This window comes from Rhipicephalus microplus, chromosome 2 (genome assembly GCF_043290135.1).
Source record: "Rhipicephalus microplus isolate Deutch F79 chromosome 2, USDA_Rmic, whole genome shotgun sequence".
In the NCBI taxonomy this organism is placed as follows: Eukaryota; Metazoa; Arthropoda; class Arachnida; order Ixodida; family Ixodidae; genus Rhipicephalus; species Rhipicephalus microplus.
The window spans coordinates 169,892,433-169,906,624 of NC_134701.1; the positions used below are offsets into that span (position 1 = coordinate 169,892,433).

Here is a 14,192-nt window from a genome sequence, read left to right on the forward strand (position 1 = left end):
AGACGTCGTAAGGGAGGTTTCCGGAAATTTCAACCACCTGGGGTTCAATAACGTGCACCTAAATATGAGCACATGGGTATACAGCATTTTCACCTCCATTGAACATGCAGCCGCCGCAACCGGGATTCGCTTCCGCGACCTCCGGGTGTGCAGCCGAGTATCTTAACCACTAGACCAATGCGGTGGGAACTAAAAATGCAATGAATTTATTTGCCGGATTTTACGTGCCGAAAGAGAGAGAGAATTAAATTAAGGAAGGGCAGAGAGGATAACGAGAAATTGGGGCATCCGGTTTGCTACTCTGTGCTAAGAAAAACGGGAATGGGGAAGAAATATGAAAAGAAAGCGAAGAGAAAAATAGACACACGAAAAAGGGAAAAAATTGCGGGGGTGCTTTGCCTATTCGATAGGCCACTACCACGCAATAAGTTCAATATGGTCTTGACTTATTTTCTATGCGAAGACAGATCATCTCGGCTTTCGAGCACTTACCGTTCTGACAAAGGTCTGTCGTCAAGGCGGGCTAACGCAGCAGCTAGCGGCCGTTTTTGCATGCTGTAGCGAGGGCAGTGACAGAGAACGAGCTCTATCGTTCCATCGCTGCCGCTATGATCACAAGTAGCACTGTTTTCCATGCCGATTCGGAAGGAGAAAACTAATGGAAGTGACACTAAGCCACACTCAACAGCACACCGTTGCGTCAAGTCGAGAGAGTACGGGCGAAGGTCAAAGTCGACGAGACGGGTCTAGCCTACGCAGTCGTGTGTGACGTAAGCACTCTGTGTTCCACAGGAATTTCACACCTTCATTAGCAATTTTTCGCATTTTCATTGAACCATTGGCACTTAGGAATGAAATAGATTCTTCTACACCATCTTCGTGGGCTGATTGAGCAGCTGCATTGGCAAGTTCGTTGCCCGATATGCCGTAGGGACTTCGAAGCCACTGAAACCTTATTTCTTGTCCTTCGTCGAAGAGGTGATGGATCAACTGTCTAATCTCCAGTACAAATTGTTCATGAGGTCCCCGGCGTAAGGCAAATGCCACACTGTAGTGGTGCCTTGGAGTCAGTGAACATGCTCCAATTCTTGGCTTGTTGATGTTGTATGACTTTAACTGCGCTATGTAGAGAAGAATGCTCCGCAGCTGTCGATGTCGTCTGGTGGGAGAACCGAATCTTCGTCGTTGTCGCTGTTGCAGGAAAAATCACTGACCCTGCAGTCCCATACACTGTAGTTGAAGCGTTCGTATACATAGATGATTATGCTCACTGTACTTCTCATACAACAAGAGGGAAGAAAGCTGCTTTAGCGCTGGAGACAAGAGCCGGGATTTTGCTCGTATGCCTTGAACCAAGAATTGTACCTGTGAATGAGTCATACACCATGGAGGAGTTGCAATTATGGATGGAGCTGTACATCCAGTGCACTCTGAATAAAATATTTCAGTTCACTGAAGACTTTGGTGCTAAATCGGTGCCGGGGGATTTCTCTAATGAAAAAAAAAAAAGAACGGGCTCCATTTCACGATACCTTTTAAATTAATTTTTCTTTCTGGCACACACAGCCCGCTTCAGTTATTACGCGCACGTCATCTGTCTATTCCTAAACATGGCAACTACGTTGCCCTAGCACAGCGTGACTCTGTAACTCGGAATACAGCATTTTCGTTATTTGAAAAACCAAAAACAGGAGTTTTCTTAGAATGGGCTACCCGTAAATTCTTCCCTTATTGAATGAAACCACAGGCTTTCAATGCTCCTGTTACCTTAAAGAAAGAATTTGAACACAATACGAAGTACAGGAAGAGAACAATATGACGCTCTTTTCCAGGGTTTCCTGCTACTTAAGCGGCTAAATTTTTCTTTAAGTGTTGTGGCAACTATTTCAGCAACAAGGTCTTTGAGGTACTCCTGTCAGATTTCCCATTTCTTTATACATTTTTTTTGTCGTGACTCAGAGTGGAAGACAGGTGTTTCCGTTGAATGGGCTTACATGTGCTTGACTGTGCTGTTTTGTTTTTTTCCTTATTTTGAAGGAAAGGTTACTGTTCCACAGACCACAAGGGGTACTTAGTTTTGGAGGTAACCTATTTCGCAAAAGTAAACGAATGCTTTTGTTCAATTGTGGGTAGGTTAGGAACACCTGTGCTGTTTAAGATGAATTTGTTAATCGGAATGCACTGAAAGTGATTCAGAATTTATATCAACAAACGAACAATGTAAACAGACATTGGTATTGTTTCGAGAACGTTCAGCAAAATCAGTCCATCTCCACCAAGTGAATGACGAAAGTTTGGTGAAGCTACAGGTACTAAGGTCCATAATGTATACGGTGACGTCGCCAACTTATATCAAGGACGAAAAGATGAATAGAGCAATGAATGGACGGGTGGGCGGACAGGTAAACTTATGCATGGATGGTAGGACGCACGGACATATGAATGAACGGATGGGCAGTGTTCGGCGCGTGTGGTTGTGTATTGAGCTGTCTTATATTCAAATACAAAGAAAGTTCGGCTGCTTACACATATGATTTCTTTCTTTTTATGTGGATGTGTTCCATTTCAGTTTTTGTTTTGTGGGGCTTGATGGGTGCCAACTAGGTGAGCCCTAAGGAGATTCGCCTTTAAAATCTGGCGCCGGCAGCAGGAATCTAACCACAGCGCTTCCTTGGCTATCAAGTATTCTACCACAGAGCCACGCCAGGTCTCAAAACTCCTTGTCAAGTAAACCGTAATGTTCGTGATATGTCAATTGTGGTTACAGCGCTGGCAATTCAATCCTAAAGACAGTACATACGTGCTTCTATCTCACAGCCGTCACGTCGAGACAACGGCAACTGTAGTGAAGTGCCATCCGCACAATCTCATTTGTCTAGCATTTTTTAGGGCTGCCGTTGACGCTAGCACAAGCGCTACATATTAGCTTACCGCTACTTATCGCTGGTAGTGGCTTTAACGTGGATGTTCTAATACGCAAACAGACATGGTACGCGCAATAGCTGGAACACGTATTCTGTGTAGACAGAGCATCCCAAGATATCGTGCCCTCGGTGAGTAATGGAGGTGTTTTTGACCACTTCTTTAAATAAATTTGATAGATTTGTGGGGTTTAACGTCCCCAAACCACCTTATGATTATAAGAGACGTCGTAGTGGAGGGCTCCGGAAACTTCGACTTCCTGGCGTTCTTTAACGTGCCCCAAATCTGAGCACACGGGCGTACAAAGTTTCTGCCTGCATCGGAAATGCAGCCGCCGCAGCCGGGATTTGATCCCGCAACCGGCGCGTCAGCAGCCGAGTACCTTAGCCACTAGACCACCGTGGCGGGGCACTTCTTTATAAGAAACACCAACACTTTCAAGTAACTTAACCGTTCGTCATACTTCAGTGTACATAGGCCCCTCATCAGCGCATTCACGTACGATAATAGGAAGAACTATACTTCTGCTGATGATACTGACATTTTGCGGGAATTTGGCCCAAGTTAAGGAGGTGTCGACAGCCCGCTGGACGAGTATTTATGACCCATATATATATGAACGTTACAGATACATCACATATGCACGCGTATTCGCGTTGTGTGCACACGTCAAAACCACCACAAGTTAATGAAACGTTTTAGCCTACCGCAGTTCATGCTAGTAGTGCGTATAGCGCGTGTAACTAGCATCCTTCCATCCGACTGCTTTGCATAACGTCTATTCTCAAGGTGCATGGGATTTTGCAATTCTCGTAATCAGTTGCGCCGAAACACAATTAACATTGCGAAGTAATCATTTGTCAATATTTACGCGATAGTATGAAAGAAAGACGGAGGAGTAGTTTTTGTCAACTACAAAACTTTGCTATAGAAATATCTGGAGATTTTTTTTATTTTAACTTTGTGGTTCAAAACGCATGAATGATAACTTTTTCCACTTTTGCTGTTGCAAGAGAAATAAACACAGGCTTGCAGATGTCATTTATGGCGACTGAAATCTGAGGAGGGCACATTGGTACCCTTTGTTTCCGGTTCGTTTCAGGCGCTGCGCTACGCCGAGGCGCCCGTGGGTGAACGTCGTTGGCGCAAACCACAGCCGAGCAGCGCCCAGTCGTGCGTGGCCGGCCGACGAGCCGAGCACTTCGGCTCGGCGTGCCTGCAGGCCAACCCAGTCACCAAGAAGTTCGAAGGGTCCGAGGACTGCCTCTTCCTCAACGTGTGGACGCCACGCATCGACCCGACGGTGAGTTGTGGAGAGACGCACAATGTAGGGCGTTCTAGATGTTCCTGGCGTTCTCGCCGCTCGATCACCTTTAGCGGGGCTGACCCTTTGTTCGCCTATTATTAGGGCGTATAAAAGCAGCGCACTTGTCCACGTCCAACTGCGGATGACGTAAACGAATTGCTTCCGCTCGTTTGTGCAGCACAACGAAGTAGCCCATTATTGGCACCTTGCCTGTCATTGGCAGTTCTAGCGGACACCCAGAAGTGTTACTGAAGAAATTCTACTGCCACAGCAGTCTTAAATAACCACTGTTACATTCAATCACAGATGTTGAATGGCCACTTCCCGTTAGAGTGCAGATGATTGATTTATACGTATAATGGGTTAGTAAACTTAGATTGGCAAGATTTCCAGTCAAAACGTGTATACAGTCGTGAAAATTCTCATTGTAAATTGCAAACACGAATTCCTCTCCACATACGCCTTTACATATGCAGAGACGAGAGATATCAGCACTTGGAAGGCCCTCTTCGTTACTATTTTTCATCTTAACCTTTTTTTGTGGTTAGAACGGTCCTTTATTAACCGATAACATGCGTGAACTGGAGGAAATTTCACAGTTCTCACCCTTCTAACGGAATCCTAATCGTTGTAGTTGACGCGTGTTTCTGCTAAACATACCTCGAGCGCACGACACTGCCTGTTCCTCTCAACATTGCATAAGTGAACACCGTATCTGATTCTGCACTATTCTCAATCTGATTCTGCACAGATGGTGATTCTGCGCCATGACAGTTGGGGGGAGGGCAGAATGAGAACTAGTGTGGCGATTCTATGGCAGTTTTGGGCCTTTTGAATTGCCAAACTATATAGGGGCCCTCTATTTGTGGCTAGAACGAAGTGTTTTGTTTCCACAATAATGGTGTTAAGTTATCCATAGGATCGACCAAAAGTCTTGCAGAAAGACGCTTCACTTGCAACACATTTAAAATAACTCTTCAAAAAACCATGAAATGTAGAGCCCACGACATTTATCGAGCAGTTAGTGAGGCTGATCAAGATGGTGCCTTATATCTTTACTCCACTTCTAATGCAGTTGCGTAGGGGCACGCTTAGAGTGAAATAGCAAGTACCGACACCTGGATTATGTGCATTTTGCCTATTGTTGTCGTACCTTGTACCCGCATCATTTTAATTACCACGCACACTGCTTGATTGCTTGATATACAGAATAGATATGAAGTGAATAATAATTTACTACATTAAAACTAAACGATGGCCAATTCTTGCCGAGAATCCTTTTTTCTCCTGTAGTATACAAGCCGATATTTTTTTATATGCACTTACCGCAAATTGATGGATTTTTCCTCCTCGTAGTGAGGTTTTACATACTGTTTACTTCTAAATGACATTAGGAGAACTTGAAAAAACTGAAAACCTGGCATGACAGCTCTTACGCTGAGCAAATTATGCCTTCTCTTTTACATCTGTGTGCATTTTAATATACTTGCACCAAAAAAAATTGCATATGAATATAAAACAGATATTTCGAAGCAGCCACGGTTTTAAAAGGAGGATTCACCATGGGCAGAACAAAAAATACTTTCCTCTTTATGAGTGTTCTTAAGCCACAAATCAGGCTGTTCTTGCCTACAATCTTAAGGGGCGATAAAAAAAAACTTGTATAAATGCCGAATTACTGAGCTTTCGATAACATTGCCTCCGCGTAAAGGTGGAGAAACAAGGACACGATACTAAGAAACGCAAAGAACAGTTTAACACGAATATGCAACCTCTACACTCTGCAAAAAGTAATAATGAACGCTCGTACAATTGCTGCGTAAACTACTTTGTTCGACTCGAAATCAAAGGAATTCGTCCAGAAGAATCACGTTCCAGAGAAAACGACTCTCACGACTGCGAAATTTTTTTTAAACTGTGATCTCCGTAGGGAGAAAGGTCATCTCGGCGACGAGACGCGCATTACACACGGGTCGATTTAGAAAATGGTCTAGTAAGAAAGGGGGACAGCTTGCGCAACGCCATCTTCGAAGACATCTGCGCTCAGAGCATTGGGTTTCAGCGCGCCATCGGTCGGTTGTCTCGTGGGAGATCAGCCCCATCGGTGTAGTGGTGCCGAGAAACTCGTCTGCAAATGCCCGCTTTATCTCCGTCGCCGACGGGGCGCATTAAAGAATGGCGGCCGCACGAGTCATTTGCAGCGGCTTTGCAGACAATGGTCGCCTTCGCTGCTCTTTTTCTTTCGAACCTACGGTGAACAGAGAATCGCAGATGCGCTCGTTCTTGCATTACGCAAACATTACTTTCAGGTGGGTAGGAGTGTACCCGTGCTGTGGTTTATTTTGTTCAATACTGAATCATTGACGATATCTCTTTGAAGATCCATTACTTAAAGTGCTAGCACTTTAACAGCGAGCGATCACCTTTCAGTGTGAGGCAGGTATCAAAATGCCGCTTAACAGCAATAAAGCAGACAAGACGGATATTTTTTTCTTTATTGCGAATAATGAAAAAGGAAGAGTCGAGAAAAAACAAAACAATAATAATTATTGACAATATTTGGCGTTGTTCTCAATCTTTTCTCAATTTTTTTTGTGTTTGATCATGCTCTGTTTTATACATTACGATCAATTTTAACGTACCGGTCATCATTATATCTTTGGTAGCCACGAAATGGAAGAAAGAGTGAAAAACATACGGGCCACTTAGCGGACGGGATGTACATATCTTTTTCGTGCGCACGTCTTTCTCTTTGCAGTTGGCCTTCATTGTGATGTTTGCGAAAATAAAATTGTTTAAGTTTTGTTCCAGCTGAGCGAGGGAACTTGAAAGATTACAGCCGAGGAAGCAATAATGTTAGCTCACGCTATGGTATTAGAATAAGTGTTTTGGTTCTCAGAAAGGAAGCAGGCGAGAGGCTTTGTTCGTGTGCCCTGCAATGCTGTGTCTTTACATTTTCTAGCTTGTGGTGGGTGCATCGTGCGCTGGTTATGTTTTTCTTGAAGTATAAATATAGCTTTACAGTCTATACGCTGCATAAGTGTTTCTAAAGTACCTCTTAAAAATTGTTTTTTTATTTTCCGCATTTGCGTTTGTCATGTAAAATAATCGATTGCGCACTCAATACACCCCCTCCAACATAACTGAAATAAAATGATTCATTAGAATAGTTTTCAAATGATTATTCAGCCTAATCCCTTTTTGTGTTTACGCTTGGGCAGCACCATCTATATAACACGTTCAAGCACTAGAAAACTTTCATTTCATGTTCTTATATAGTACGCTTACGTTTAGGGCAGTCTTGATGGCAGTCTAAACAGTCTTGCTCCGTCAAAATACTGCTCTACAGGGAATAATCAAGTTAGGTAGTAAACAGGTTACGAAGTGGACATGCTTGGCGGCATGATAATCGTTTCCACTTCGCAAGGTGAGCCCTACCTAACTTCTGTCTCTACAACTGTTTCGCTGTATTGAAATTGTGCGACGACAATTAGTCCAATACCTTACTTTGCCCTTGCTCCGTTTATCAGATTCATTGAATGCTACATTAGAAGTAGCCTCTATTGTGTGAACAATATTCAATGCCGTTTACATTTCTGAACATGACTACAGTTCAGCCTACTTGTCTCACTAAGTAATCTTATCTGATTGTTAAGATATTCTAATATCTTGAGTTCACAATCAAATGGTTTTCATTTTGTGGCCAGAATAGTTATCCTTTTTTGTTAGATGTTTCACGATGCTTATGATAAAAAAACTGCAACTTTGCAACACGCGTTACGTAGGTACACGTACCGTCCTAGTATTGTGAGAAAATATAATAGTGCAAGAGAATTCGACATCCTACCAGTAACGACCGGGGAAAGTAAGGAAAGCCCTAGAAAGAATGCTAAGAGGCAAAGCCGCTGGTGAGGATAAAGTAACAACGAACCTCCTGAAATAGGGTGGTGAAATTTCGCTAGAAAATTTCGCCACCTTATATACAAAGTGTCTTTTGACGGGAAGGGTACCAGAATTTGGGAAGGACGCCAAGAGCAGAGTAACCTATAGAAGGATTGTCTAAAGTGCCGCAGACCCTGTTTGAAACCTTTTCACTCCTGCTTGATCAAAGGCGTGCATACGCAAAGGGCTTCGGGACACCAAACCTTTAGAGCCCCTAAAGGACACCTCTCTAAGATATTATTCTAGAGCGTTTCGTTAATTTTAACCTTTATTTGAGCTTCGCTGGGCTTTTTACGGCCTTTATACAGTCATTTACTGTGAGCATGATTCCTTCGTAAGATATGAATTAGACCGACACAACATGCTTCAGATTATGCCTCCGCGCCTTTTTGATGAAAATATCGTTCCAAATGAACGTCATTATTATTCATTACAGCTTGAACCACATGTTAATCTTTCAAGTGCATTGTGACGCGTGATAAAACATTGTAGGCTTGTGAACTAGGAAACAAAAATGAAGTTATTACAACTGGAACACACTTGCCGTGTCCTTACTTTTCCTTAGTGCCAGTATTTGTACACCTACCTCCTCTTGTTATGAATTCCGACTAGCCATTCCCGCCTTTTCTGATCTGAGTGATGCTTACTTCCACAAGATTTTTTTCCCTTTACATGAATTCTGAATAATTCTAAGTGCTTGGATGTAGGAACAATAAGCGAAAAGTAGCTGCGCTGCATCTGCAATGTGCATGGAACATGCCAAACTGCGCACCTCATGACTTTGAAGTAAAGTCATGACCGATACAGTCGTGCTAGATGCGCTAGTCCACAATGATTCTGCCGCGTTTTTCTGTCCAAGTCCACTGACAGATACAAAGTGTCATGCGAGACCTGCTATCTCCAGGGAAGTAGCCTTCGGGCAAATCGGCAAATAGTCGACGTAAGTCACCTCGCCGGTTCTCGTTTGCGTCATTTTCTCCCGATCATGAGCCCGAGGAATGTGAAGAAGGTACACAAATGCTGATACGTCCTTGCGACACACGGGACAAGAAACCATGAAAAAAAACGGCTCTAACGCTAAACATCGCCTTTAAACAAACAAACTAAAAAGGAAACGAGCATCTAATTCAGCGAAAAGAACTCCCACGGAGTGTCGTTAAAGGTTGTGCTGCCACCACTGCGAAGATCGATGAGGCTGCTAGGCCACCGTGAACGGCCGGAGGGCTTTTCCTTCGGGGGTCAGCGACAGTGGACAGGACTCTGAGGGAAAGATGTGGCCGTGGACTTAGGTCGAGTTCCGTTTGCGTTGGGACAACGCAGCCGGCGGTCGATTTAAAGGAAGGGTCCCAGGAGCTATGTATAGAAAAGAACGCGAAAGGCGTCTTTGGTGCAGTGTAATGGTGAGCTCCTTTTCGGCGTGTATCTTCACCACAAAACTCTCTCTGGCCCAATTTGCTTCATAGTTTTTTTCTTGCTCGCACATTTTTTTACTGTGGCATTTATTTTCCTTAGTTTTTTTCCCTGATAGCTGTTTTTCTTCGGGGATTGGTGCGTTCGGTTTCGCCACGGGTGGCCAGCTCCGTTCGGCACTGTTGAACTGGAAATGGAGCGTCAATCTATTAGAGTTCGAGCGTAATTGGAATCTGGAAGTGCTACCTCTTCACTTGTGCAATGAGTGAGCTCGATTGACACTGCCGTCTACGCACACTCTCATGTGACCGGAATATGAGGGAGGGTGTCTTGTTGTGGGTGGACTCTGTTTTTTCTGCTTTGCTGCTTCACTGAAATCTTCATGACAGAAAAAGAAGCCTGGGTCAAGGGATTGTGCAGTTTCCAGTAGAATGGAAACGTACTTGACTAATGCCTATTGACGTAACATTGTTATCATAAACGTTTCTAAGACATCGCAATTCCTACAATATTTTTTGCTGAAACTGAGCCACGTGTCTGTAATTTTTTTCTAAAATAAATGAGTTTTTTGAAGTTTGGTGATGAAGAAATTATGGCAGCATATGCACGGAGTGAATGATGAAGAGTGGGGCGACGCATCCGTTCGTCCATTCGTTCTTGCTTCCGTCCGTCCATACGTCCGTCTGTGTGACCGTCCGTGCGTCCATCCGCCCATCCATGCGTGCGTCTGTTCGTGAGTCCGTACGTCCATATGTGCGTCCGTCTCTGCGTTCGTCCATGCGATCATCCGTCCGTGAAGCCATCCGTGCATCCGTCCATGCTTCTGTCTGTTTGTCCGTTCGTCCATCTATTTAACACTCCAAGTACCACCATCTCGCATCTTTTCATCATATATTCTCCATATAGAAGCACCACCATCCAGCGGACATTCCAAGAACTAAGCGAGCAGTGGCACGCGCACACTTTCTTTCGGCTTGCACTTCGTGTCTACTTCCCGCCTTTAACCACCTAGAGTTCATTGTATATACTAGTTCACTGTATTCATGGCACTACGGCCCAACGCTCGCTAAACCTTTCTGAAACCAAGGGTGTTACGCCCTGCGAGTATAACGTAGCAACCCTTTCTTGTCAGATAGTGCTCAATGTACATGCCAATGGCTGCTAATGGGGAATCAGATACATGAGAATTCGGCTTTTAGTTAACGCGCACGCTGCGAATTTTTCATTGTTCAATAGTGCGCAGGAGAAATATCCCAACGGCACCATCTTGCAGGTCAAAACGTAAGACTGGTTACACACTATGACTACTACTACTACGAAGGACGAACGGGTGCCGCTTTAAGGGGCTTCGCCCCTAAAATGCTAGCGTACGGGTACTTTTCACCTCCACTTGAGGTTTCTAGAAACTGTGCGAAGGCTGTTATGGTGAAAGAGCAATAGCGGTACTCGAGTAAAGACTCTTCTCGAAGATCATTTTTACATTATTTCACTTGACACCATCAAAACCTGTTTAGGCAAACATGGTCACGTTCACGTAGCCTAGCGGTCACCAAGCAAATAGAGCATTCTACTTTTTCACAAAGTTTTCATTTCCGATAAAGCAGAATTTTATTTACTAATAGCGGGCCGCCATTCTTGACGTGGGTTGCTGATACAGTTGAATGGACGATCACGACAATGCCCGGCATGTCTTTAGACAGAATTAGGTGCACGTCTGAATGGCTGGCAGGCTGCGTCCGTGCGGCTGCTGTGGACGCGCAAATAATTGTGTCTTTATTTATTTATTTATTTATACAATACTGCAGACCAATTTAATGGTCCAAGCAGGACGGGCAGAAAAAAAGAATGTTCACGCACATTAAATGCAATGCAATGTAACAAAAACAATGAAGCAACAAAACGCAGAATTCACTTGGAACTACAAAATAAACAAGCCACGGTAAAACCGACTTTTCGCACAAACATAGCAGGGTTTCCAATCCAAATAAAACTAGAAAATTACGCACAACTTCAAGAAACATTGCTAAAAACCCGAACGTCAGTAATTAAAAGTTATTTATTTATACAATACTGCAGACCAATGCAAGTTGTGGCTCGGCTTCAGTTAATGACGAAACGAACCTCGCAGCCCCTAGCCGACTGATTTTAATTGGGTAAAGATTATGTACGCTTGCTCAAAACATGGGTTGCGAGAGTATCACTAGTGTGGTGTATAGGGGATTTCGCGAAAGGCCAATGGTCGCAGCCACCAAAGGTTGCTGAATGAATGTTTTCTTTTAATCTTTATCGTCACGTGAATGAACGTGATACGATACAAAACGGCAAAGGTACAGCTATATATGGCTGCGCCACAACCCAATAATAAAAGACTATAGATTATTATAAGGGAGAAAACAGTTCGTTGCTGTTAATGCGTTCAGGAAGTCTAACAGTAATCGATGTACCCGGTTATAAATCAGCCGATGGTAGTTTCGGGGAGATTTGGCTGTAGCCCGGCTGTGGCGAGTTGCTTGAACTCACAAAAGGGTTTTTTTTTCCTCTCTAACGCCTCGTTCAGTGAAATGTTCGGCAAAAATAAGGCATGCGCTCGTACAGAAACTCTTGATCGAATATTGCATTTCATAAAAGTACAAGAAACAGTAGCAAAAAAAAACCTAACTGTGGTCTAGAGCATGAAGAGAGTGAGAATGAATTGAGAGAAAGGCAGGGAGGTTAACTGGAATTGTATTATCTGATTTGCTACCCTGTACAAAGGGAAGGAGGAATGGGGAAATATGGTGAGGAGGCACGAAAAAAGAAAAGTAGACGCGCAAAAAAAAACTAAAGCAGGGGAAGGAGGCTATAGCCTATAAAATGGGCCACTACAACGCAAGAAGTTCAGTAAGGCCTTTTCTGGTTTTTTGGATGAATGCAGACCAAATGGGTCACAAGAAAATCGGTAATATTGTAGAGCGAAGCCTGGTGGTTGTGTATGCGGCAGGAAAGATCGCAGCAGGACACTGCTACCTTTCATATCGAACAAACTCTCTTAGCAGCCGTCACAAGGCCTGTTCAATTGTTTTTTATGACATATTTTTAAACAAATCGTAATAGTCGCGACAAAATCAAGCACGTGCCGCGCCGTCAGTATGCATGTCAGAAAGGCATTTTGCAATTTTTGGTATTTATTCTGTGGCCTGTTTTGCATTCCCTATTTATAGCGTGCCCCTCTGTCATATTCCTCCTTCTTTTTATCTTCATAATGCGTTGATCACTGCCCTTCAGGTATCAGTCACTCAAGATTGATAGTTGCATGTCGCTAACCAGTTAATAGCTCCCTGTTCCTTACGTTCTGTATACTACATATTTGCGCAAATGCACAACCCCTTTCTACAGATGGTTTTACTAGTATACACAACTGCCACTGTTCACTAATGTCTGCGTATTCCTTTATTTCTTTTTATATATTTTAGGCCAGTATGGATGTTCTAGTCTGGATTCATGGCGGGTTCCTGCAGCTGGGTTCCGGGCACCAGCCGGGACTGAGTCCTTCGGGGCGGCTGGCTAAACTTACCAACGCCGTACTCGTCAGCTTCAATTACCGCCTCGGGCCATTGGGCTTCCTCGCTCTGACAGCGCTGGGAAACGAAGTCAACCACGGCCTGTGGGACGCAGCGCTGGCTCTCACGTGGGTTCGCGACAACATTCGTTCCCTCGGAGGGGACCCTGAGAAGGTGAACCGTTCTGTCGCCTAATTAACACACGTCCCGGCTAAGCTTGTTTGCCGAAGTGTGGATGTATGCGGTGGGCGAAAAGTTCGGATGCTGTTTAACACTGTTGTAGTGAATATATAAATGTAAAAACGCTTCTGCACATAATTCGCAATTTACAACTCGTTATCCAACCCTTAAATCTTCATTCTTCTGAAAGAAAAAGAAAAGCCACAGAGAGCTCCTACTCAGCGTAGCTTGGTGAAATGGTTACCACCATGAAATGAGAGAAATGTACACTTAGCAGGAAATAAGTGCAATTAATGATTTACTAATGTCCTGTGTTGTTTAGACGTGAGAACACGTACTAATAAATGCAAAGCTGCGCAAAGCGAGCGACATATGTAGCCGTTTTTTTTTCTGAAGGTTAGAGAGGGATGATGGAATGTGATCTTTTTGGTCAATAAAAGTGCGCAAAAGACTAAGTGCAAGACGTAGCGAAGGTATGTTTATTTACTACATCGTGACAAAATTTGGATATTGTGTTATAGGTGATCCTTTTTTGAACCAGCACTTACACAAGTATTTTTTGTCTGTTTTCACACCAAGGTGTTTATTTACCGTATAGACTTCGCTTCGGCGCATTAAACATGCCTAGAAAGCCTGTATATATATATGCATAACTATACACATTTTGTCAGAAAAAAAAAAGTTGTGAGTTTGAATTCAGTATGCTCATTTGTTAACTAGATTCACCACTTCCACGCTTCATTGCACTGTACACTAGTGTATTTGCAATACTTACGCATTAACTGGTACATTTATATACAATATGAATTGAAGTAAGAGACAAACTGGTGCAGTTTCCATGAGGCTCTGGAGAGTTTAAAACAAATGCTCAAGGTGGCAGCCAAAGTTACAAT

General features: G+C 43.6%; 1 protein-coding gene across 1 annotated transcript in view; it reads left to right on the forward strand.

The window, feature by feature from the left end:
* LOC119185615 (para-nitrobenzyl esterase) overlaps nt 1-14,192 on the forward strand; it is a 78,965-nt gene that overhangs the window by 51,653 nt on the left and 13,120 nt on the right. The window contains exons 3-4 of the mRNA XM_075887096.1: nt 4,025-4,225; nt 13,033-13,293. Of these exons, the coding sequence (XP_075743211.1) occupies nt 4,025-4,225; nt 13,033-13,293 (462 nt within the window). The remainder of the gene's footprint in view (nt 1-4,024; nt 4,226-13,032; nt 13,294-14,192) is intronic.